The following is a 27,202-nucleotide window of genomic DNA, read 5'->3' as shown; positions in this document are numbered from 1 at the left end:
ACAAACGTGATTTGCTCTCTACTAAACCATGTTGACTTTGCTTGACTCATTCATGTACTTGCCATGATGCCTTGGGGTCTCGTGCAGGACAGAAGCACGTGAGAGGCTAGAAGTTGGTATGGAGGGTGGTGTGGGAAAGGTTAGTGGGCAGAATAGGCAGGTGAAAGGCGGAGAGCGAGGAAGGAGGGTTGGTTAAAACTGCACGTATTTTAATGCAAGGGGCCTGATGGAAGAGGCAGATGAGCTTAAGACATGGATAGGTACGAGCGACTGGGACGTTGTAGACATGACTGAAACCTGGTTAACGGACGGCAGGTCTGGCAGCTCAATGTTCCGGGGTATAGGAGCTTCAAGAGAGACAGGGGTGAGGGAAGAAGAGGAGGGGGGGTTGCATTGTTGGTTAAGGAGGATGTCACGGCTGTGTTCAGAGGTGGCATTATGGACAGTTCGTCTAGTGAGACTATATGGGTGGAGCTGAGGACCAAGAAAGGGATGATCACCTTGTTGGGGATGTACTACCGACCCCGAATAGTCAATGGGAATTAGAAGAACAAATATGCCAGGAGATTGCAGACAGCTGCAGGTCAAGTAAGGTTGTTATAGTAGGGGATTTTAACTTTCCCAATATAGACTTGGGGAAATCATAGCGTGAAGGGTTTAGATGGGGTGCAATTCCTCAAAAGTGTTCAGGAGAGTTATCTTAAGCAGTATGTGGAGGCTAGGCACATGGCGTGAGTAATTACTCAGGGTAGGCAGTCAATCGGCTATTAAAAAATCTTAAACCGTGCATGCGCAGATTGTTCTCTCCGTAAACTGACAGTCGACTTTTATAAAGCAATTTGTCTTCAAAAGCCATATCTCTTAATAAAGTACTGTATTTCCTGGCAATGAAGGCGCACCTGCGTCAAAGACGCACCCCCATTTTGAGTTGCTACATTTTGAAAGAAGGCTGGCAGGACATAGAATTTTATTGCTCAAAAAAAAATAAAAAAATAACAATTCAATTTGCCCAAGGCTTCCATATCTCCTTCATTCTGAATTACTGAATGGGTAGGGGTTGGAGGGTGACAGCAGGTGGAGAGATGGTGGGAAAGACGGGAGCAAACCGGGACAAGTTGAATCAGTTGTGATCTTATTGAATGACAATACTAGTTTAAGGGACCAATTGGGGGGAGAGTTCCTTTCAGAGCGTATGGAGTCTGGCCAGGGGTAAAGTTGCGGGGAGGGCAGGAGCATTGAGAAGGAGGGGGTCGGGGATCATGCCAGTAACTCACTCACCGCTGCCGTGGCGTTCCGGGCGCGGAGCCACCGCATTGCAGCGAGGGAGGGAAGTAGTTCGGGTGGCTGCGAGCGGCCGCCAGGACCGGACAGCGGAACCAGCCGCCACCTCACCACCTTCTGCCAGCCCGCTCACCTCTTACAGATAACAGGACAGCGGGCCGTGGAGCTTACTGCTGTGTCAGCGCGATCAAGGGACCAATTGAGGTTACTCGCGCTAACACAGGCGTGAGCTCCACTGCCCGCTGTCCTGTTATCCGTCGCCCACTGATCCGCTCTTGAGCTTGTCCCCTCACTGTCCGGTCTACATTGAAAGAGTGAATGCTATGCAGTGTCACCCAGCGCAGCAAGTGAAGCCATGTCCTGCTCCCGGCGACAGTCGGAATTTAAGAATTTGCGGGAAGCGGCTGACATGAGCGAGGCCGGCGAGCAACAGGAGAGAGGTGTTCAGACGGAGAGCACTGCCAGAGGTGAGCGGGCCGGCAGATGGCGCTGAGGTGACGGCCGGTTCCGCTGTCCGGTCCCGGCAGCCGCTCGCAGCCACCCGAGCCACTTCCCTCCCCGGCCACAATGCGGGGACTCCTCGCCTGGAGCGCCGCGGCAGTGGTGAGTGAGTGAGTGAGTTACTAGCATGATCCCCGACCCCCTCCTTCTCAACACTCCTGCCCTCCCCACAACTTTACCCCAGACCAGACTCGCCACATGCTGTGAAAGGAACTATTCCTCCCCCCCACCCCCAGTGGCACTGTCCTTTTACAGCCGCTCCCATCAGCTGCCAGCAATTGTTCTTGATGTTGCTGTACTGAGGGATGGCCAAGTCTATCTTTCTTGGCAAACATCCTAACCTTCAGCCTCCAAGACACAGGTAAATTTTCATGCCTTATTTTTGGGTAAAAAATAGTGTCTTCATTGCAGAGAAATACGGTATTTAAAAACATATAGCTCAAAGAAATCTACTTACCACATTATTTGTACACAATCTCCATTCTTCTCTCTTTGTTTCTTAAGATACTCTTAAGATAAGTACAATCCATGTTTGAAAAACCTGCCAAGAAACTTGCGCTGCGCATGTGCAGTACGCAGTCTATGGTGCAAAGGCAGACTTTCAGCTGCCTTCAGCTACCCTTGTCATTGAAGGTTTGAAGCAGTGTCTATGGAACAAGCTGCCAGAGGAGGTAGTTGTGGCTGGGACTATCCCCCTTTAAGAAACAGTTAGACAGATACATGGATAGGACAGGTTTGGAGGGATATGGACCGAGCGCACGCAAGTGGGACTAGCGTAGCTGGGACATTGTTGGTGGTGTGGGCGAGTTGGGCCGAAGGGCCTGTTTCCACACTGTATCACTCTATGACTCTCTGACATATGAAGTTAATGAGTCTGCAGTTTCCTACTTTTTGTTGCCCGCCCTTTCTGAACAAACAAGCTACATTGACTATTTTCCAATCCAGGTTCAGGAACACCTTCTTCCCTTCAACCATCAGGCTATTAACCACCACAACCTCCAAGTAAGCTCCAAATTGTTTGTTCCCAGGGCTGGGGATGGGCATGTTCATGGAGCCTCCACGTCCAGTTGCATGTGTAGTAATCCACTACCATTCATGTCATTTTTCCTGGCAATCCTGAAGAAGGGTCCCAACCCAGAACATCACCTATCCATTTTCTCCAGAATTGCTGCTTGACCCGCAGTGTCACTACAGCATTTTTTTATCTCTCTTTTGTATAAACAAGCAATTGCAGTTCCTTTTCATTACATTATACCATTCATGACCAAATGCGTTAGGACTTAAGAGCTTCAATCTGATTCATTAGGTTGTGAGGATGTTTAGCTCAGTCTATTGCATGTAATTTTTGCTTTTGACAACACAAGCAGCCCTGTGTTATTTCACCTTGTTTGCCCTTCAGCACACTTCATTGAAGCAGTGTTGATGGCGTTTTAGTTATGGTAGAGTGAGGGATATTATAAGCGACAAGGCTACAGACTAAGGTTCTGTACTTAGCCTATTTATACCTCCAATGCTGGTTCAAAACTGCTGCATAGATTCTGAATCTATCCTTTATAAGACCAGTATCATTCCCATGCATAAGAAACGGGGTGGCACGGTGATGCAGCAGTAGACTTGCTATCTTACAGCGCCAGGGACCTGGGTTCGATCCTGACTACGGGTGCTGTCTGTGCGTAGTTTGTATGTTTCCCCTGTGACCACGTGGGTTTTCTCCGGGTATTCTGGTTTCCTCGCACATTCCAAAGACATACAGGTTTGTAGGTTGATTGGCTTTGGTAAAATTGTAAATTGTCCCCAGTGTGTAGAAAAGTGCTAGCATATGGGGTGATCGATGGTCACCTTGGGCCAAAGGGCCTGTTTCTGCACTGTATCTCTAAAGTCTAAAGTAACAGAGGAAACAAGAGCGGAAGGACAGAATGCCCCTGGAACCAGCTCTGTTATTTTATAAGATCACAACTGGTTTGCCCTTGGGTCCAGGCCCTGCCTGGTCCTTTGAATTCCCTTATAGAATTAATATCTGTCCATCTCCACATTGAATGTGGAAGGTAGACACAAAATGCTGGAGTAACTCAGCGGGACAGGCAGCATCTCTGGAGAGAAGCAATGGGTGACATTTCGGGTCGAGACCCTTCTTCAGAAACAAAGAATGTGTTCATTGATTCCACAGCTCTCTAGAGTAGAGAATTCCAAAGATGTGTAAAATCCTCTGGAAAAAGCCAGAGCTGAACATACTTCTCGGCACCTGCATACAATGGTATCTATCTTGTCCCTTCCTGTGTGTGGTGGTAGAAAGATTGGTGGAAACAGGGCTGTGACGTGAAGCCTCTTTCCTTGACCCCCTCGTGTCTGTTGTAAAATGGCAATGCCTTATTCTGAAACAATCCCCTTATTTCAAGATTGTTCCACAAGGGACTCAGTATTCACCCTGTTAATTCCCCTCAAAATCCTATATATAAATTTTTTTAAATTATATATATATTATTATTTTTTAAATTATTTTAATTAGAAGCAATTGTACAAGAATAAAACATTCGGCATATAAAATTATATAATCATTGTACAGCTTCAATTTTAACCTTTTAACGAAAATAAGGGAAAAGAAAAAGGAAAGAACAAGAAAGAGAAAAATTGAAAGGTGAAAAGATAGTACCCCTCGACTACCAAAGTAGTGTGGCCAAAAAATCCTATATATTTTAGTGAGACTACTTCTCCAAGGCTCCAATCATTCTTCCCACGGCAACTCCTTCATCCCAGAAATCGAGGCAGTGAATCCAATCGGACCTGCCTCTAATGCCAAAATTTCCTTTCAGAAGTAAGGAGACCACAATTGAGTGCAGTCACCATTGCCCTACAGATTGCATATTCCAACCTCCTTTGCAACAACACCCGGCTCTATTTGCTTTTCCGATTACGTGTTGCAGTTGTGTTTACATTCCTCAGTTTCATGTGCCAGGACCTTGAGACCCAGTGAGCTACGATGTTCTGTCGTCTCCCTTCACTCAAGTAGGGCGGCCACGGTGGCCCAGCGGGTAGAGCTGCAGACTCACAGCGCCAGAGACCCGGGTTCAACCCTGACCTCCGTCTGGAGCTTGCACACTCTCCCTCTCCTTGCGTGGGATTTCCCCGGGTGCTCTGGTTTCTTCCCCAATCCCAAAGACGTGCAGGTTTATAGATTAATTTGCCTCTGTAAATTCCCCCTGGTGTGTAGAGAGTGGATGAGAATGTGGGATAAGATTGAACTAGTGTGAACGGGTGATTGATGGTTAGCATGGAGATGGTGGATTGAAGGGCCTGTTTCCATGCTGTACCTCTAAAACAAAATACTCTGCTTCTCTATTCCTCATCCACATTGTGTAACCACAACTTCCTGTGTATGTATTTAATGTTCCAAATTGTTGCTCTCTTGCTTGTCCTATCCACATCCCCAGGCAGGTTTTGTGTCCTTGTAAGCCACTTATCCATCTGCCTAAGTATCATCTTCGGATTTGGCCACAGTGCACTCCAACCTTTCATCCAAGTTATCTGATCGTTAGCCAATTCTTTGTCCACACTGGTAATTTACCCTCTGTACTATCACCTCATGCAGTAAAATGCTTTTGGTATCACCTTCACTTTAGACTTTAGAGATACAGCGTGGAAGCAGGCCCTTCAGCCCACCAAGTCCGTGCTGACCAGCAATCACCCCGTGCACTAGCTCTATCCTACACACACTAGGAACAATGTACAATGTTCAGAAGCCAATTAACCTACAAACCTGCATGTCTTTGGAGTTTGGGAGGAAACCAGAGCACCCGGAGAAAACCCACGCAGTCGCAGAGAGAACGTACAAACTTTGTACAAGCAGCACCGTAGTCAGGATCAAACTTGGGTCTCTGTAAGGCAGCAACTCTACCACTGTGCCACCCCAAAGGCATTGCAAAGGCATTGGGGTGGGTGGGCTTTGTAATCAGAGAGAGACACAGGGAGTAGACAAAGATTAAAAGGATTCTGGTAAACGGAAGATGGCAAAATCACAAATTCTCTTGTGCCTTTCATGCTTTCTCTCAGATTAATGCAGTGAACGATGTCAGCAGCAGGGAGGATATTAAGCCACCCCCTGGCTTGGGCGGACATGGAAACTTCAACCCTTACAGCCCCAACTCAATGGCCAAGCATATCTGCGCAATATGTGGAGACAGATCCTCAGGTAATGCATACACGACTCTGAGGCTCAGTATTGGGGGCTGATGCTCCAGTCATTTCATGAGCCCTCTCACATTCTGGTTGTTAGGGTCCCCATTTCTCTTCAGCCATCATTATGAATGTAGACACAAAGTGCTGGAGTAACTCAGCGGGTCAAGCAGCAACTCTGGAGAAAAAGAATAGGTGACGTTTCGGGTCGGGACCCTCCTTCAGACTCATCATCCTCCCCAAGTGAAGATGGACAAAAATGTTTTATCTTATTGCATCCCACCTACTGTATGTCCAAGACACCCCACGCGCACTTTGACTCTTTAATGACTTTCAGTTTCCAGTCGCTCTGCACCTCCAACCCCCGCAGGGAAGGCTTCTGTCTTCCTCGCCCATCAGACCCAGCCAATTTCCCTCTAAGAATAATCTCCTCCACCTAGTGGACCTGCAAAAAAAACATTATTGCACCCATCCTTTTTCTCCAGAGATGCTGCCTGACCCACTGAGTTACTCCATATTTAGTCTATATTCGGTATAAACCAGCATCTGCAGTTCCTTGCTACACACTGTTATAAATATGTTCTGCCCGTTGCCCATTCTGGACACAGTGTCGAGGAAAGATCGAAATACAGGGCTAACATCCCAGAAAGGGATCATCTGGTAACCTGCATCCAGTACATTCTTACAGGAAGAACAGTGAACCACGGCGAGAGGGGGGAAAGGCAGTCTGCTTGGAGCTGGGGGGTGTGAAGTGAACAGGGTGGTACAGTGGTGCTTGATGGATCTGTGCAGTCGGTCCATATAATGATGGGTGGCTGAGAGATGGCTCTCTGCTGATTTTAATTATAGTGTGGCACAGGACTTCATAAGTTCTAGGAACAGAATTAGGCCATTCGGCCCATCAACTCTACTCCACCATTCAATAATGGCTGACCTATCTTTCCCTCTCAACACCATTCTCCTGCCTTCTCCCCATAACCCCTGACAACTGTACTAGTCAAGAATCTATTAATCGCCGCCTTAAAAATATCCATTAACTTGGCCGCAATTAATTCCACAGATTCACCGCCCTCTGATTAAAGAATTTCCTCCTCATCTCAGTTTAAAGGGCAAGAAGTGCTGCACTGTGGAAGGGGCAATACTGCTTCACTGTGGCAGGGTGATGCCCAGTGTTAAGGCATTGCTATGCCTGCTATGTTCAGGCACTGCACTCCCTCAACACCATGCCACCTGACATATCAACAGGGAATACTGTACTGGAAATACATCGCTGGTCAGGCAGCATCTTTAGTTTGCGGGTCTCATCCTGGTCAGGAGCTGCCCGAATCTGCCCAGAGAGGCATGGGGTTTACAATATCTACACCCTCTACACTGTCCCATCACACACAGGGCTGGGACAGCACAGATTAGATATACAGTATCAGTAAGCAGTCAGGACTGATCAACAGATAGAACAGAAAAACCGGGGAGCAGCAAACTGCTGGGGATGGGGAGCAGTCAGGGTCAGTGGAGAGAGACTTTTCTAGCATCTTTAGTTTTAGTTTTGTAGATACTGCACGAAAACAGGCCTTTTGGCCCACCGAGTCCACGCCGACCAGCGGTCCTACACACTAGGGACAATTTCTAGTCTTTACCGAAGCCAATTAACCTACAAACTTGTATGTCTTTGGAGGAAACCAGCACACCCGGAAAAACCCCACACCGTCACCGGGAGAACGTACAAACTGTACAGACAGCACCCATAGTCAGGATCGAACCCTGGTTTCTTGCCCCATGAGGTAGCAACTCTACCGCTGCGCCTCTGTGCCACCGTCTCTGTGGAGAGGGATACAGCATTAATACAGTCAGAGGTGTTGCCTTCCCCATACCACATTAAGCTGAGATACGGTCTCCCTGCGGGCTGTCTGGAGTAAACCCCATGGGCAGATTCGGGCAGCTCCTGACCAGTAGGATCCTCCTGTGCAGAAACCAACCGCCTGCCCAGTTTTAAGGCGAACAGGAGAGGCTGCGCCTGGGAATTGTTGGCCTTACTGCAGAGAGTCGTCGAGCCCGCTGAAGCTACGGACCCACAGCAGAAATTCAACCTATTCCATTCTCTTTTAATATAAATGAGAGCACTAGAGCTTTGAAATGTTTAAATCTTTGATGACCCCAGCAATTACATTCAAACGTGCTGCATTATGGATGTTTTAATTAGGGCGCTCTGCATTTGTGAGTGGAGTAGTTAGTAGCCGGCACCGGGTGCTCTGATTGATCCCATGAGGGCAAGGGGATGCCCGATGTAATGAGCAGCACGGGTGGCACGGTGGTGGCGCAGTGGTACAGTTGCTGCCTCATCTCAGTGTAACCTGTAACCTCAGTGTAATCCTGGCACCGCTGGCCCTCTCTTCACCACACTGGTTCTGACTACTTGCCTCACTCTGTGCAGGGAAGCACTACGGGGTGTACAGTTGTGAGGGCTGCAAAGGCTTCTTTAAACGGACTGTGCGTAAGGACCTCACCTACACGTGCCGGGACACCAAGGACTGCATGATCGACAAGCGCCAACGCAACCGCTGCCAATACTGCCGCTACCAGAAGTGCCTGGCCACAGGCATGAAGAGAGAAGGTAAGTCTCACCACAGCAGCAAGAACACCGCCAACAAGAGGCAGGGCAGAGTAATGCTCCTTCCTTCACTGTCCCAACACACTCTCACAGGGCAGGGATAGAGGGTGGGAGACAGAGTAACGCTCCCTCTACACTGTCCCATCACGGACTTCCCAGAGCAGTAAGAGAAGGTTCGATACAGCATTGGGCCTGTCCCACTTAGGCGACTGCCAGGGACTAATTTTAATGGGATTCACCTATGACACCTGGCGACAACCTACGACAGCACCTATGTCAACCTACAACAACAAACATTCTCCCCAATGTCGCCGAAAATTTTTCAACATGTTGAAAAGTTTGCGGCAGTCTCCTATAGTCGCCCAAAAAATCACTTAAGTGGGACAGGCCCATTAAGCTCCCTCATCACTTCTCCATCACATATTGCTGGGGCAGGGATAGCACGGGTTAGATACAGAGTAGAGTATCAGTAAGCAGACAGGACTGACCACCAGATCGAAGAGAGAAGCAAGAGAGCCACAAACTGGGAGCAGCCAGGGTGATTGTAGAGAGGCCTCCATTTTCTAGGCACTACAGGCATGTGAGATGAATACACGCCTGCTCTCCAAAGGCTTGTCCTGCCTCCCTGTGAGTTGTTTATGGGATGACCTGGACCCTCAGTGTTGGCAGAAGGACAATGTACGAGGAATGGGAGCAGGAGGGAGCTGGCAAGTGTGGGGAGAAGGGGGTGAGAGCTGCAGGGCGGCTGGAGACGGTGGGTGGGCGAGCATTGGCGCTCGGTGTGATTGCTCTTCAGTGTCAGTCCTGTTTCCCTTCCACAGCCGTGCAGGAGGAGCGGCAGCGGGGGAAGGAGAGGAGTGACAACGAGCTGGAGCCCAGCAGCAGCATCAATGACGACATGCCCGTGGAGAAGATTCTAGAAGCCGAGCTGGCTGTGGAGCCAAAGACGGAGACGTATGTGGAGGCCAGTCCGGGAAATTCGGTGTGTAGTACAGAATCCCTTCCACCTCTCTTTCTGCTTAACTTCAGGACAGGTGGATATTTGTGCCATTTAATTGTTATGCGTTTTATTCAGACTCTCCTCCTCTGTCTGGGCGGTCTCCTGTCTACCACCATCTTCGCCTGCCTCAGCCGGTGCCAGCACTCACTGCCGGGCACGATGCCCGTCACCCTATGTCGGATGGAGGGCTGACCCATCACTGCCTCTATCTCCAGCCCAGCAACCGCTAGCCAAATGACCCTGACCTCTGACCTGTGCCATGTGCATTGATGCCCTGACGTGATTCTCATAAGTTCATAAATTCTAGGAGCAGGATTGGGCCATTCGGCCTATCAAGTCTATTCCACCATTCAATCATGGCTGATCTATCTTTCCCCTCACAACCCCAAACTCCTGGCCTCTCCCCATATCTCCTGACACCCTTGCTAATCAAGAATCTATCAATTTCTGCCTTAGAAATATCCATAGACCTGGCCTCCACAGCAATGAATTCCACAGATTCACCACCCACTGACTGAAGAAATTCCTCTTCTAAAGATATGTCCTGTTATCTGAGGCTATGGCCTCTGGTCCTAGACTCTCCCACAAGTGGAGACATCCTCTCCATGTTCACTCTATCCAGGCCTTTCACTCTATTCCGACAATCAAATGCAGAGTGGCCGCTGACCTCGGTGGGAAATCACCCAGCACCTGGAGTGGTGACATCTCTGTGTTATGTAAACTGAGCGTCCTCCATCACTGCTTCGCTAGATTCATGCACTGAACACAAGGTCACCTCAGTGCTACTGTGGAGAGACATCCTGCTATGTGGGCCTGTTGGCCGGGGCAGGTAGGGGAAGCTTTTGTTTTATCCCAGCCACAAGGGACTGCAGATTGTGGAATCTTGAGCAAAACACAAAGTGCTGGGGGAAATCTTAAATGTTTAAGAAACATTTAGGTATGTGTAAGAAGGAACCGAGGATGCTGGTTTACACCGAAGATAGACACAAAATGCTGGAGATACTCAGCGGGTCAGGCAGCTTCTCTGGAGAAAAGGAATGGGTGACATTTCGGGTCGAGAACCTTCTTCAGACTGAAAGTCAGGGGAGAGGGAAACTAACAGTTTGAACAAAAGCTCAGAACAAATCAGTGCCGGCACTGATGGCCAAGGAAAGGTGGAGCCCACAATGGTCCATTGTTGGCTCTGGCAGAGGTGATAACAAAGGGATAAATGGATGTGAACGGTGGAACTATCAGAATGACTAGGGCGGTGGGGGGGGGGGGGGGGGGGGGGGGAATGGTATGTACCTATCCATGTACATTAGACAGGTACATGGATAGGACGGGTTTAGAGGGATATAGGCCAAACGCAGGCAAGTGGGACTATATTTACTGTTCAAAATGCTTATGATCGCACAATGGCAGAGAGAGTGGTAGAGAGTGTGTGTGTGTGTGTGTGTGTGTGTGTGTGTGTGTGCGTGTGTGCACAGATCAGCATGTCGCTGCCCTCTGGTGGTTATTTACAAACTGCCGATCCATCGCACTGAAGTTTGCAGGGATAGGAGGGAGACTTCCCCAGTGTCGTGGTTCAAGGTTGAGTTAAACCGTTCACAGTCTGCTCCAGCCCCTGCTTGCAATCCTGTGCACACAGTGTTCAGCGTTGATACATCATGCAGAGTTCATTGAGTGTGTAAACTGCTGGTACATAAACTAGAGGTCTCTGATTTGTGCATGAAAGTCTCAACTAATGTTCAGTCTGCTCGACCTCAGTATATATTAAAGAAGGAAGTTGCCTTGGTATCATTCCTCTGAAAATCCCAGAGAACTTAACAGCCAATGAGGTCCTCCCTTAGGAGCGTTGCAATGTAAGAAATGCAACGCAAGCTGCCAAATACTGCAATTAGATTTTTAAAAGTCTAGAATCATAAGTGTGTAATTGTCATATTCACCAGGATACTTGTTGCAGCATTACAGGCACAATGTACACAACAACACAACAAAAATAAAGGCAACAGCACACTTATAAACCCGGGCTAAACTCGCGACTCTGGCTAAACCAGATGGCAATTATGCAAGCCAAAGTACATCAATGCAGTCAAGTCAAGTTTATTTGTCACATACACATACAAGATGTGCAGTGAAATGAAAGTGGCAATGCCTGCGGATTGTGCAAAAGCTATAGAACAGAATCAGTATTTACATGTTAGAAAAAAAACAATTTTAAAAAGACACAACACAACAGTAAATTAGTCCCTGGTGAGATAAGAGTTTACAGTCCTAATGGCCTGTGGGAAGAAACTCCATCTCATCCTCTCTGTTTTCACAGCATGACAGTGGAGGCGTTTGCCTGACCGGAGCAGCTGGAACAGTCCGTTGCTGGGGTGGTAGGGGTCCCCCATAATGTTGCTGGCTCTGGACCTGCACCTTCTGATGTATAGGTCCTGCAGGGGGGTGAGTGTAGTTCCCATAGTGCGTTCGGCCGAACGCACTACTCTCTGCAGAGCCTTCCTGCCCTGGGCAGAGCAGTTACCGAACCTGATAGTGATCTTTAGTAGCCCAAAGTATAGTTTAATTTATTGTTACGTGTACCGCAGTACAGTGAAAAGCTTTTTTGCTGTTTATCCGGTCCGGGAAATGACTATACATGCTTACAATCAAGCTGTCCAATACAGGATAAATAACACAGTTAGAGTAAGAAATGCTGTAGTTCAAATAAAGATTTAAAAGAGTGGAGTGATTGTAATGAACAATTGCAGATCCACTTCTGGGACGAATATGCAAAGATTCACCTGGCTAAGGCACCAGATGGTGGCAGGACTTTGATGCTGAGGTAGAGTTATGATTACGGTGGTGCAGGGGGACTCAAAAATCTGCCGGTTGATGGGAAGAAGCTGCTCTAGAAGCTGGAGGTCACGATTCTCAGGCTCCTGTACTTTCTTCCCGATGGTAGCAGAGAGATGCTGCTGACTAGATTTTCTACTAGTCAGAGAGTCTAGAACCAGAGGTCAGAGCCTCAGAATAAAACATTGTACCTTTAGGAAGATGAGGAGGAATTTCTTTCATCAGAGGGTGTTGAATATGGAATTAATTGCCACAGAAGGCTGTGGAGGTCGACAATTAATATTTTTAAGGCAGAGATTGATAGATTCTTGATTAGAACGGGCGTCAGGTATTATGGGGAGAAGGCGGGGGAATGGGGTTGAGAAGGAAAGAGAGTTCAGCCATGATTAAATGGAGTCGACTTGATGGGCCGAATGGCCTAAGTCTGCTCCTATCACTTAAGAACTTATGAACTTCCCCTGCCTTTTGTCAGACCACCTTCAGACCCAGAAGGGACTCGGCAGTGGGGCTACCTGCGCTATTAAAGGAGGGCGAGAAAATGAGTCTGAGGAAGGGTCCATGGCTTTGTTTTAGCTTGTGTGATCTGTGGTAACATTGACTAAAACCGCTGTCTGTACCTTCTCCCCGGTCTTCCAGTCCAACGACCCAGTCACCAACATCTGTCAGGCGGCAGACAAGCAGCTGTTCACGCTGGTGGAGTGGGCCAAGAGGATCCCTCACTTCTCCGACCTCCCCCTCGACGATCAGGTCATCCTTCTTCGGGCAGGTGAGTGGAAGCTCCGAATCCTCGACCAGGCCCAGCCTCGCCTAGTGTGAAAGCATATATTCGTGAGTCATAGGAGCAAAAATTAGGCCATTCAGCCCATCGTCTACTCCACCATTCAATCGTGGCTGATCTATCTTTCCCTCTCAACCCCATTCTCCTGCCTTCTCCCCATAACCCCTGACACCCTTACTGATCAAGAACCTATCAATCTGCATCTTAAAAATATCCATTGACTTGGTTTCCACAGCCGTCTATGGCAATGAATTCAACAGATTCACCACCCTCTGGCTAAAGAAATCCCTCTTCATCTCCTTTCTAAAGGTACATCCTGTAGCAGGAGTTCAAAGCACAAAGGGGGCAGGGAGGAAAGGGGATTGGGAGACGGGTATGTGTAGCGGCTAAAGAAACAGATTGGAGTTTAATGGTTGAGGCTCTGGTTAACAGAGGGCAGGCGGGAAGAGTTGGCCAGGGGTGCAGAGGGAAGGAAAATTAACAAGAGACTGCAGATGCTGGAATCTTGAGCAAGAACCTGTGACAGAGGTTCACATGCACCTCCTCCAACCTCATCTACTACATTCGGTGCTCCCAATGTGGCCACCTTTATATCAGCGAGATCAAACATAGACTACTTTATTATAGTTTAGAGATACAGCACGGAAACAGGCCCTTCGGCCCACCAAAGATAGGCACAAAATGCTGGACAGGCAGGACAGGCAGCATCACTGGAGATCAACACCCTTCTTCAGAATCGATAGTAGGATTAGGTGAGAAGAAGGGTCTCGACCCGAAACATCACCCATTCCTCTCCAGTGATGCTGCCTGCTCCACAGAGTCACATCAGAATGTTGTGTCTATCTTCAGTGTAAACCAGCATCTGCAGTTCCTTCTTGCACCTTCGGCCTACTGTACACTAACAGTGTCCTACACACTAGGGACAATTTACAATTTTTACCAAAGCCAATCAGCCTACAAACCCGCACGTCTTTGGAATGTGGGAGGAAACCAGAGCATCGGTGGAAAACCCACGTGGTCACAGGGGGAATGCACAAACTGCGTACAGATAGCACCCACAGTTAGGATCGAACCCGGGTCTCTGCCGCTGTAAGGCAGTAACTTTACCGCTGCACCACCTTGCGCCAAATACTTTGTTGGGTCTGCCAAGGCCTGCTAGATCACCCGGGTTGCTAACCATTTCAACTCCGCTTCCCGTTCCCACACTGACCTTCCTGACCTGAGCATCCTCCATGGCCGGAATGAGGCCACACCAAACTGGAGGAAAGGAACCTCCGATTCCGCTTGGGTAGCTGACAACCCACTGGTATGAACATTGAATCCTCCAATTTTAAGTAACACCTGTCCATTTTCTCCCCCATCTCTTTCCTGCACAACCATCCACCCTGGTGGGCACCCATTACCCTCTCCCAGAGTGGGCCGAAGGGCCTGTTTCATAAGTTCTAGAAGCAGAATTAGGCAATTTGGCCCAGCAAGTCTACGCTGCCATTCAGTCATGGCTGATCTATCGTTCCTTCTCAACCCCATTCTCCTGCCTTCTCCGCATAACCCCAGACACCCGTACAAATCAAGAAACTGTCGATCTCCACTGTAAAAATATCCATGACTTGGCCTCCACAGCTATCTGTGGTTTCCATGTTGTGTCTCTAAACTAAAACTAAAAGGTGTGTCTGCTGTGGATTGGAGGCTCACCCTGTGTGTCTGCCCTGCAGGCTGGAACGAGCTGCTCATCGCCTCTTTCTCGCATCGTTCCATCTCGGTGAAGGATGGCATCCTCCTGGCCACCGGGCTGCACGTGCACCGCAGCAGTGCCCACAGTGCCGGCGTCGGCTCCATCTTCGACAGGTAGGGGAACCGCTGGCCGCGCTCCAGTGCCCTTCCTCCTCTCTCCCTCCTCCCTACGGCTCCCCGCCAGTCGCAGTCAGTGCGTTGGGAGACGATGCTTTACCCACCCTTCCGCACCACCCCGTACCCGACCCGCCGCCTCCCCCACCCTCACCCCTCACCCCTCAGGCCCATTCTGGAGTGCTGGTGCCCTGTGACACCTCCAGTGAGAGGGCAGTTGTTCGGGTCGGGTTCCCTTCACTGTGTGAATTCGCCCTGGTGTAGGGCAGCGGAAACAAGTGGCCGAGTGTGGGAGAGAGGAACGGGGAGGTCATTAGTGGGACTGATGGGCCTGCTCCACTGGGGGCTGGCAGGGAGTCGATGAGCTGAATGTCCTCAGAAGACTTGGTTACTTCAATTAATGGGTTTTTTATTCGTTCAGCCCATGTCTCTCCCTCAGGACACGTGACCCTGCTGTGTACCGTGTCTCTACACACGTGACCCTGCTGTGTACCGTGTCTCCACACACGTGACCCTGCTGTGTACCATGTCTCCACACACGTGACCCTGCTGTGTACCGTGTCTCTACACACGTGACCCTGCTGTGTACCGTGTCTCTACACACGTGACCCTGCTGTGTACTGTGTCTCCACACACATGACCCTGCTGTGTACTGTGTCTCTACACACGTGACCCTGCTGTGTACCGTGTCTCTACACACGTGACCCTGCTGTGTACTGTGTCTCTACACACGTGACCCTGTTGTGTACCGTGTCTCCACACACGTGACCCTGCTGTGTACCGTGTCTCCACACACGTGACCCTGCTGTGTATGGTGTCTCCACACACGTGACCCTGCTGTGTATGGTGTCTCCACACACGTGACCCTGCTGTGTACCATGTCTCCACACACGTGACCCTGCTGTGCCCTGTGTCAGGCACACTGGGTCCACTGGTGACCCTGCATCGGGACATTGGTGCCACCACACACTTTGCTTCACACTTCATTTCCGTGCATCAGGGAGACCAGAGCCCACCCTGACAATGGTGTTATGGAGGGCTCGACAGAGGCTGGGTCCGCCCTACATCACTCCCTTCCCTGATGACCCATGTAATCCCATCGCATGCTACACTTACCCTGACCACAGCGCAGCGCCCATCAGCATCTGGCAGCAGCTTAGTCGGGTAAGGGAGAGGCACCGAACCATCACACGATGACCTATGTACATTCAGGCCAGCACTTGGTTGATGAGTTTATTTTTCAGGGGACCTGTTGGAGGAGGGAGAGGGGGAGAGGAGGTTGCGGCGGAGGTAGCAGAAAGCTGGTGGTCTGAGGTGACAAGATGCCAGGGTGGGATGAGTGCAGGGATTTTGGATGGTTTTGGTGTTGAGGGGTTAGACAGAGTCCTGGAGAGGAGAGGGATTTGCCACAGAGTAACCATTTTATAAATTTAGTTTTGTTTATTGTCACGTGTACCGAGGTACAATGAATAGCTTTTTTGTTGTGTGCTATCCTGTCAGTGGAAAGACAATACATGATTGCAATCAATCCGGCCACAGTGTACAGATACAGGATAAAAGGAATAACGTTTCGTGCCAGATAAAGACCAGTAAAGTCCGATTGAAGATAGTCTGAGGGTCTCCAATGAGACAGATAGACTGCTCTCTAGTTGGTGATGGGATGGTTCATTTACCTGATAACAACTGGAAGAATCTGGCCCTGAATCTGAGCGTGTGTGTTTTCACACTTTTATACCTCTTGCCTGATGGGAGAGGAGAGAATAGGGAACAAAAAACGTAGCCCATTTTGAAATTGAACATTGGGAGTCAAAATGGCTAAATAATATATGAGATCACATACAAATGCAGCTCTGTAACTGATCCTTCTAACATCTCTACTAGGGTTTTGACCGAATTGGTTTCCAAGATGAAAGACATGCAGATGGACAAGACAGAGCTGGGATGCCTGAGAGCCATTGTTCTCTTCAATCCAGGTATGGCCTGCACCAACACTTTCACAGCGACGGATGAGGAAGGACCACGTGGGTGTGAGGACATCGCTGCCGAGGGGGGGAACAATGGGAACCCGATGTGGGGGGGCCACTGTGACGGAGGGGGGGAAGAACAATGGACAATGGAGGACCCAGCATGGGGGGACTGCTGTGAGGGAGGGGGAGGGGTAGAGAACAAAGGGAGACCTGGCGGGGGGTGTACTTTGTAACTTTGTAAGCACCCTCTATGTGGCGACTATTTGCATACCTTGGATATGCAAGCAAAGAAGTTCACTGATTTGTCACGTGTGTCAATAAAGTATTCATTCATTCAGCTAAGGATAGTGTTAGCGCGCAGGCTGATCGCTGGTCGGCACAGATGCTGGGTCCAGGGGCCTATTTTCACGCTGTATCTCAAAAGAGTAAAGTCTGACAAGACAGGCGGTTCTTCAGGGCAGGATGAATCAGGAAGGGGTTTGGCCGACATAAGTGAGAAGGATGGAGTGAGAAGGATGGCTTTTTTGGTGGAATGGTGTGTAGTGAGTGAATACGATGATAGTGCTGGTGAAATGTTTGTATCTGGCCTATTCTGTATGCCTGTATTTTAACTAACGTGAATATTTTCAATATGCTTTTTAGATGCTAAAGGCTTATCGAACCCAGGTGAGGTGGAATCTTTGAGGGAGAAGGTCTATGCATCACTAGAAGCTTTTACAAAGCACAAGTACCCAGAGCAGCCAGGCCGGTAAGAAACTCCACACATCTCTGCTCCTCTGTTGCTGTCATAGCTTCTGTGTAGGGCTGTATTCCCTTGTTCTTAACGTCTCCGCCGATCCTGTCCACAACACTGGCATCTACCCCACAGTGCGGAACATGGAAAAATGCCCAGGTATGCAGGGAAAATCCAATCTGACTGATTACTGCTCAATCAGTCACATCTCAATCTTCAGCAGGGTTGGAAGGTCTAGTTAATAGTGTGATCAGTGACACTTGCTCACCAATAATCTACTCATTGATAATAAGAGCAGAAAATGCTGGAAGCTCTCAGCAGTCTGGCAGAAACAGAAACAGTTAATGTTTCAAATGAATATAGACACAATATGCTGGAGTAACTCAACGGGTCAGACAGCATCTCTCGGGAGAAGGAATAGGTGACATTTCGGGTTGAGACTGAAGAACGGTGTCGCCCCCAAACGTCACACATTCCTTCCCTCCAGAAATGTTGCCTGTTCCGCAAAGTTACTCCAGCATTTTGTGTCTACCTTCGGTCTATCTGCAGTTCCTTCCTGCACAGCTAATGTTTCCGTTCTATGAAGGGTCCTGAACATGAAAAGTAAACTGTTTCTCTCTCCACAGATGCTGCCTCACCTGCTGAATGTTTTGAGCATTTTCTGGTTTTATTCCATATTTTCAGCATCTGCAGTTGTCTAATTGTCTAATTCCTTGTCCAAGAGAAGATGGTTGTGGCTGTGGGACATTAGTTATCCCGCCCCTAAGATATCACAGTGTGAACGCTTCAGGGCATTGTTCAAGGCCTCATCATCTTTAGCTGCTTCATCCACGACCTTCAGTACCATGCCAGGTATTGGTCACCTCCAACTAAAGAGAGTCTAACCACCTACCTTGATACTCAAAGATGTTACCATCATAGAGTCAGCCACTGTCAATATCCAGAGGATGTGTTTAGGACCAGGGATTCACTGCATCAAAATAACGGGTTGGCCATTCAGGACAGCAGGGCTGCAGGAATTCAAGGTGGAGGCTGGAGGATTTTTAGATATTAAGGGGACCAAGAATATCAGGAAGATGTGCTTATCTGGCGGTGTTTAAGATCACACTGAGTGATAGAACAGGTACGAGGGGCTGAATGATCTCCTGCTTCTACTTCATCAGTAGTCCCAGGTTAACAATGTTGCCTAATCAGTCGGCCGCTTTCGATGAATTTCAGATTGACTCGGATGTCAGGAAGAGACGCATCCTTGGTATTTAGAGTGTGACAAATTATTTCACAAGCCTCGACCCAAAAAAGTTACGTTCAGACAGCAATTGTTGTGATTTGAATTCAAATGGATTAAAAGCACCTGGTTTTATCCCTCGCTTTGGGAGCGGCTGCAGACATTACGTGGGCTCTCCACCACTATCTCCTCCATCAGTCTTGTCACACCAGCTACTGACGAGAACCTTCCCTCTGCCTCCCCAGGTTCGCCAAGCTGCTGCTCCGACTGCCGGCCCTGCGATCCATCGGCCTCAAGTGCCTCGAGCACCTGTTCTTCTTCAAGCTGATCGGCGACACCCCCATCGACACCTTCCTGATGGAGATGCTGGAGGCTCCTCATCAAATGACGTGAATCCATTTCCCGCGTTCCCCCCCCCCGCCCACCCTCCCTTAATGTCAAAATCTGTAAATATGTTCACTAATTGTGTGAATAGAACCAAGATAATGCCATCCGTCTAACTTGTAAAACAACACGTATTTTGTACCTTGAACAAGCACGGCCTAGCAATTATTTGATAGTTTGTTACAGGGATTTTAAAAGACAAAGTTCTATTTGGAGACGATTGAATCAGGTTGACAAATCGGTACCTCTCACGCTTCAGTCCGCACTGTCAGCTAGCTCCCCACTGCCTGGGTTCATGTTGCCTTGGGGCCCTAACTCACAACCTGAACCTGCAGCACATTCTCCACCACTGTTATCCACGGATGGTTTAAGCTGCAGGGCTCCCCCCCCACTTCACCACACAGCGGGCCAGCTCCCATTCAGAAAGCACCCTTGCAACCCAGTCCTGCTTCACTGAACCCTCTCCTGTTCGTTACTCCCATGCTCAAGATGTTGTCAAGGCTCCCCAGACACCAGCGAGCCACCTTCTTCTACCTGGCACTGTTTCAGGTTCAGCTGCCCCTACTCTCAGGTTCAGGGTCAAGTCTTTGAGCTGCTTATTAATCATGAAAGCAGCTTCAATCCCCTGCTGTGTTTGATTCTCCAGTGGCCCCGTGTACTGGGAACAGACTGGGGTCACTCTGGAATCAGTCGGGTGCAGGCAATCGGTAGCAGGATGGAGGGAGCTTGACAAGATGCTTGCATCCATTAGAGGATGGGCTAGGTGAATGGGAATGGGCAAGGGATGGGAGCTGGAATAAGCAGCATAAGTGGGAGGATGTAACCCCTTCACCGAGACTGTGTGCTGAGCTGCACCTCAATGTCCCGAGCACCTTTACGTATCCTGTCTTTGCACGCAGGCCCATTGCCTTTTCCCCATCCCTTGTCGCCCTGAGTGTGCGGATAAAACTCAGGAGCTTTTCACTTTGTCACAAAACTAGGAATTACCAGCGTGGGGAGTCAGGTTCAACATGTTGCTAAAGGTTTTCTATAGGGACTAGTGAACCAGTTGGATGTTTGTGTCAATCTAACCCTCAGTTACAGCTGTTGTCAGGGTTCTTCACAGTTCATGCTGCCCTGGTTAGATTGAACATCACCTTCCCGGTTTATTAAATGCACGTCAGCAGTGCGGAAATCAGTTGTCATCTCAGTAACATCTCCCAAATGCTCAAAGTAACAAACTCTTCTAGTTTTGTAACATTTAAAGTGATATTTTGGACTGCAGCCTCGTGAGCGTTTATTATGTCCCTGTGGGATCATCAGGCACCGTGTTTTATTTCCAATCGGTTTATCTTCATCCCACCCTTTAGGTGCTGTCCAAACTTCACTGACAACTCACTACCTACATCAGTGCTTTCCCCAGTGAAGACTAGCTAGATTGCTCCCGATGTCCCTGGCTCCCTCCCCTTCCCACTCCGCTGTCTGGTCCAGCTTATCCCTACACTGCCAGCTCTCAGTCCCCACTCTCATCAAATCTTCCTTTAAAACCCACTGCTTTGACCAGGGTTTGCGCCCCTCTCACCAACCACCTCCACCAAATGTACAACTATGGATGTTAAAACCAGCACTGCTAAGGCCTTTCAGCCCATCAAATTAGTCCTAATGCTTTGTAGAGCAACCCACGTTCAATCAGTCCCACTTTCCTACTGACAATGTTCCCCCCAGTGTCCATCCTAGTCCCTTTCAGAAGCCCTGACCGACAGCTCTCACCACCTGTACATGCAGCGATCTCTGGATCATGGCAATGCTGCTTTACCTCGCCTCACCGTACTGCCCTTTGGCCAGATAACGTATCTATCTGCCTGTTGCCACAAGTGGTGGGGTTTGCAAAACCCCACCTGGTGCTGCCACATCTTGCCTGAATCCCCTACCTCCATTTGCAAAGCACAGCTTGGACTTGGAGGCAATCTTATTCCCATGCCAACACATGTACAACCCCAGGTGGACTCCAATTACTGCTGGGTAGCACTGTGGTGCAGTGGGTAGATCCACTGTGTCATAGTACCAACAAACTGGGTCCAATGCTGACCTCTGGTGCTGTCTGTGTGGAGTTTGCATGTTGTCCCTTTAGACTTCAGGGATACACCGTGGGAACAGGCCCTTCAGCTCACCGAGTCTGTGCCGACCAGCGATCACCCCATGCACTAACATTATCCTACACACTAGCGACAATTTTGCATCTTACTGAAGCCAATTAATCTACAAACCTGTCCGTCTTTGGAATGTGGGAGGAAACTGTCACAGGGAGAACGTAAAAATTCCCTGCAGACAGCACCCGTAGTCAGGATCGAACCCGGGTCTCTGGCGCTGTAAGGCAGCAATTCCAACGCTGCTCCACCATGCCGCCCTGTAGCCATTCTCTCCTGCATGCTCCAGTTTCCCTCTACATCCCAAAGACGTGCGGGTTGTTAGGTTACTTGGCCACTGTCAATTGCCCCTGGTGTGCAGAAGTGATGAATCACCCTGAAGATTCAGGGTAGTGGGGGTGTTGTTGATAGGAATATGGACAGAATAGATTGCAGGGAGTATTCATGGAGATGCAGGACTGATGCGCTTGCTCTCTGAGCCCAACAAAATGAGTCCAATGTGTAGGAAGGAACTGCAGATGCTGGTTTACATCCAACATAGCCACAAAATGCTTTTCGAGTCGGGACTCTTCTTCAGACTCAGGAGTCAAATTACCTCATTGTTTGAAGTATGTAAAAATGAAATGCAGGAACACAAAATGTAGTGGCCCTCACTGTAAAGACAAATTGAAAAACTTGCTAAACAGTAAGGGATGTGACACTGTCAGGGGAGAAGGCAGGAGAATGGGGTTGAGAGGGAGAGATAGATCAGCCATGATTGAATGGTGGAGTAGACTAATGGGCCTAATGGCCTAATTCTGCTCCTATCACTTATGAAAACATTGTGAAAGATAACATACAGGCAGAAATATCTAATATACGCCTGGCCTTGATCCCAAGGAGGCTTGAATATAAAGGGAAGATCCATTTAAAGTGTAGAGAATGTTGGTCAGGTCCCACCAGGATTGGTGTAGTGGGGCCATACACCAGGGAAACGGGTCCCTTTAGCCCATCATGTCCACTCCAGCCACCAGTTACCCAATCCAGTTTCCAGTATCAGCGTGTGGCCTTTTATACAATGTTTTAGGTGGTCATCCAGATAATTGTCCAACATTGTGCCTGTTCCTGCCTCCATTAGCCCCCTGGGGTTGCAGATCAGAGAGTTGCCTGCCACAATGAAGGAAGATGCTTCAAAGGTTGAGAATGGTTTGCCTGAAGTTATATTCTTCTGAGTGTGAGTATTTGAGGGGTGATCGCAGTGAGGTGTTTAGGGTAACTAATGTGCTAGATTCCAAGAACTGATTTCCTATGTGGTGGTTTTAAAATGGGCTGGGGAACAAAGTGAAGGACAGGGGAAAGCAGGAATCAGCTGTTCATCCAAGTTTGAGAAACCAGGATAACTTCCTCCCCACCTCCCACAGAAAACTGAAAAGCAGTTGTAGTGTGCTGAATGTATGTAGTGTGTGTGCCGAGCCATGGGATACACAGCAAAGGTAGGGAAATGAAGAAGATGCATCGCAGCATCGGGGCCAGAGCTCCCTTCATTTTGAGCCCAGCCATTTTGTCCACGTCATGAGCTGTTTTTGGACACCGGATGTTAGCTTTTAACAATGAACAGCATTTATGTGGCACCTCTGATGCTGGAGCACTGCAAAGTACATCACAAGACCGTTATCAAATTAATTGCCTAACCGTTTATAGGGGAAATGACAGATCCTTGATCAGAGGGAGGTTTATTAGAGTGGCAACTGAATGCTCTTCTGCCTTTTCTCTTTGCCCTTTCCCTTAGATGACACCTGGACTCCCCAGTCCCTTTACCCCACATTTACAGTGGGTCAGAGAGGCAGGTGGGATCGCCGGAGTCTGAGGGTTGACACTGCAGCCCGTTTATGCCTGCCATGCACACTGTGCGTTACGTGGAACCAGACATACTCTGTCCCCAGCCATGCACACCCTGACTACAACCCACGCACTGCAGCAGAACACACGGTCACTCCACACTGTGTGCCCAACTGCTATTGTTGGTAGGTAGACAAAAGTGCTGGAGAAACTCAGCGGGTGCGGCAGCATCTATGGAGCGAAGGAGATAGGCAACGTTTCCCGAAACGTTGCCTGTCACCTTCGCTCCATAGATGCTGCCGCACCCGCTGAGTTTCTCCAGCACTTTTGTCTACCTTTTGATTTTCCAGCATCTGCAGTTCCTTCTTAAACATGCTATTGTTGGTAATTGTGCTATTGTTCTGCCTGTATATTTTATATATAATACATATAGTGTCTAGTTTATTATTCATGATTGAAAAGTCATCTCAAAAATAGCCCATTGCACCATGTGGCGTGCACCTTTGGGTCTGAAGTCTGCATTACACATCTTGCTTCCATTACCACATCTTTATTGCAAGCATCAAAATCACAGCCAGTAACACAAATTGAGAAGTTAATTGACAAAGAAATAAACTATGCACTGTATACGTGTGTGTGTGTATGTGTACACTTATTGTATACATATACATGCCTGTATACATACATATATACCCGCTTTGTTTATATTTATGTAGTATAAGTATGAAATAAATTGGCTGTGAGTGGAAGCTACTCTTATTCCAGACCGGGAGAGTCAGGCCTTCATCCAATGCTTGTCCCAGCTTGTATTCTTTCTGTTGTACTGCCACTGTACAGATTGTCCAAGAATAACTTTCAAAGAAAGGGCGACAGTTGCAGAGATTTGACATCCATTTTCCTTTCACCTGAACAAATGCTTATATTTTTGTACTGTACAAATCGGAGATAATGAGCCACTTGCTGCAAATTAGCTCCAAGACACTGCCCCAAGCAGCAGGCACGAGGTTTAACATGAAGCTTGACATCACTATATGTCTGTTTGGAGGAGTTTATTCTGTACCTGTCTGTCTTTGGACTGCTCTGCAGCATCTTTACAGCTTTGGTATAAACTCTCTTTTAGCAACAACAACAATTTAACTATTTTGTCTGTAATTGTTTGCTTTGTAAATACACTGTTTAAATTCTGCCCTGTTGTTTGGTGTGTGATTGCTTCTTCCTTCGGCAGTCTGAGTGAGGGGTTATCACTGACTACAAACAATCAAGTCTTTCCACCCACTTACCATGTAACTGGGGGCAGCACAGTGGAGCAGCGGTAGATTTGCTGCCTTACAGCACCAGAGACTCGATCCTGACTATGGGTGCTGCCTGTGTGTCACACCACATGGACCCAGATAAACATAGACTCACACAAACCGTCAGTGTTGTGAATGGGAATATTACCCTCTGCACCCGGACCGAACTCTTCTTGGGAGGAGGTGGGGGAATTGTGAGCTCTGGTTATTTAAATCTACACACAGATCGGCAACGTTGCACAACCTCATTGGCTTTCTGCGGCTGAACGAGAAAGATAGCATGTCTTTCCTATCCCTGACACGATGCTTCTGCCACAAAGTACTTTTGAAGAAAGGTAGCCTTGCTCTATCGATTATACTTGAGTTTGATGATTGTATTCACGTACAGTATTATCTGACCTGATTGGATAGCGTTAAAAACAAATCTTTACACTACCTCGTGACATGTGATAATAATAAACCGACACCCAAACCCAGGTGTTGCACGGTGGCGCAGCGGTAGAGTTGCTGCCTTACAGCGCCAGAGACCCAGGTTCAATCCTGACTACGGGTGCTGTCTGTGAGGAGTTTGTACGTTTTCCCTGCGACCACATGGGATTTCCCCGGGTGCTCTGGTTTCCTCCCACACTCCAAAGGCATTGGTTTCAGTTTAAAAAAAAATCTAAATTGGTTGATCTGAGAGATTAATGCTGGTTGATCGTGAGAATTGATGCGAGTTGATCTGGAGGATTAATGCTAGTTGATCTAGAGAATTGATGCTGGTTGATCTAGAGGATTAATGCTAGTTGATCTGGAGTATTAATGCCAGTTGATCTGGAGTATTAATGCTAGTTGATCTGGAGTATTAATGCTGGTTGATCTAGAGGATTAATGCTAGTTGATCTGGACAATTAATGCTGGTTGATCTAGAGGATTAATGCTAGTTGATCTGGAGTATTAATGCTAGTTGATGTGGAGTATTAATGCTAGTTGATCTGGACTATTAATGCGAGATGATCTGGAGGATTGATGCTGGATGTCAGTTTAGGTCCATGGTACATTCATACCAAGCATCAGGACCATGAGTGACAGTGGATGCGCCAAGCAGGGTGAAGCCTGCCTTGGCGTAGAGGGGCAGGAGTTGCAGGTGGCAGATGAGACAGATCCTCCTGGCGGTGGGGCGGGAATGTCGTACGACCTCCACAAAGTGCCGGAGCAGGCTCAGGGCGATCCCACGGCGCCGCCACGCCTGGTCAACACACACGGAGTGAATGCAGATGGTTGTCCCTGCAGATTCATGGACTTCCATGGACCTCTGGGTGAGGTGGTCTGCGACCGATCGAGTCCCACAAATAAATCCCACCAGCTTTCCGTTGATAAAATTACCTTGAAAGAAATTTAAATAGTTACTTTCAGATCACCGTCCCCATCCCCAACCGTGGATATTTCGGGAGGCACGGTGGCGCAGGTGAAGTTGCTGCCTTACAGCGCCAGAGATCCTGGTTCGATCCTGACTACGGGTACTTTCTGCATGGAGTTTGCACTTTCTTCCTGTTACTGCGTGGGTTTTCTTCGGGTGCTCCGGTTTCCTCCCACATTTAAAAGATGTGCAGGTTTATAGATTAATTGGCTTTGGTAAACATTGTAAAATTGTCACTAGTGTGTAGGATAGTGTAGTGTATGGGGTGAGCACCCGGAGAAAACTCACGTGGTCACAGGGAGAATGTGCAATCTACGTACAGACGGGATCACACCCGGGTCTCTCATGCTGTAAGGCAGCAACTCTACCGCTGTGCCGCCCATGAATGAGAGAATCTGGAGAGGGAAATGATGGACGGGACTGTGGTGAGAATAAGTTGTAGATGAATGCACAAGTTCACAAGTTATAGGAGTAGAATTAGGTCGTTCGGCCCATCGAGTCTATTCCGCCATTCAATCATGGCTGATCTCTGCCTCCTAACCCTATTTTCCTGCCTCCTCCCCAAAACCCCTGACACCCGTACTAATTAAGAATCTGGCAATCTCTGCCTTAAAAATATCCACTGACTTGGCCTCCATAGCCCACTCTGGCATTGAGTTCCACAGATTAACTACCCTCTGATTCAAGAAGTTTCTCCTCACCTCCTTTCTAAAAGAGTGCCCTTTAATTCTGTATGACCACTGGTCCTAGACTCTCCCACATCCACTCTATCCACATCCACTCTATCTATGCCTTTCATTATTCTGTAAGTTTCAATGAGGTTCCCCCCTCAACCTTCTAAACTCCAGCGAGTACAGGCCCAGTGCTGTCAAATTCTCATCATATGCCAACCCACTCATTCCTGGAATAATTCCTGTAAACCTTCTCTGGGCCTTATTCAGAGCCAGCACATCCTTCCTAATCTATGGGGCCCAATTTATCTTACAGTACTCCAAATGCGACCTGACCCGCGTTTATAGAGTCTCAGTATTACTTCTCTGTTTTTTGTATTCCAGTCCTCTTGCTATAAATGTTAGCATTGAATTTGCCTTCCTCCCTACGGCTATGACTTGCAAATTAACTTTTTGGGAGTCCTGCACCAGCACTCCCATGCCTCTTTGCATCGATTTATGTATTATCTTTCCATTTATAAAATAATCCACGCCTTTATTCTTATTACCAAAATGCATGACCCCGCACTTCACAGAATTTCATCTGC

General features: G+C 48.3%; 1 protein-coding gene across 3 annotated transcripts in view; it reads left to right on the top strand.

The window, feature by feature from the left end:
* The window catches only part of LOC116977687 (retinoic acid receptor RXR-gamma-A-like), a 143,769-nt gene extending 122,237 nt beyond the window's left edge, over positions 1–21,532 (top strand). For 2 of the 3 annotated variants that reach the window (XM_033028360.1, XM_033028361.1), the window contains 8 exons: positions 5,830–5,968; positions 8,381–8,560; positions 9,379–9,539; positions 13,014–13,143; positions 14,868–15,000; positions 16,882–16,973; positions 17,610–17,715; positions 19,171–21,532. In XM_033028360.1, coding sequence (XP_032884251.1) covers positions 5,830–5,968; positions 8,381–8,560; positions 9,379–9,539; positions 13,014–13,143; positions 14,868–15,000; positions 16,882–16,973; positions 17,610–17,715; positions 19,171–19,318 — 1,089 coding nt within the window. In that variant the 3' untranslated portion in view covers positions 19,319–21,532. The remainder of the gene's footprint in view (positions 1–5,829; positions 5,969–8,380; positions 8,561–9,378; positions 9,540–13,013; positions 13,144–14,867; positions 15,001–16,881; positions 16,974–17,609; positions 17,716–19,170) is intronic. The other variant, XM_033028359.1, reaches the window with a different exon arrangement.
* The last annotated feature ends 5,670 nt before the right edge of the window (positions 21,533–27,202 follow it).

The sequence above is a fragment of the Amblyraja radiata genome, chromosome 10 (assembly GCF_010909765.2).
Source record: "Amblyraja radiata isolate CabotCenter1 chromosome 10, sAmbRad1.1.pri, whole genome shotgun sequence".
Classification (NCBI taxonomy): domain Eukaryota; kingdom Metazoa; phylum Chordata; class Chondrichthyes; order Rajiformes; family Rajidae; genus Amblyraja; species Amblyraja radiata.
The sequence above is the reverse complement of the archived record's forward strand: the minus strand, read 5'-3'. Positions and strand labels throughout refer to the sequence as shown.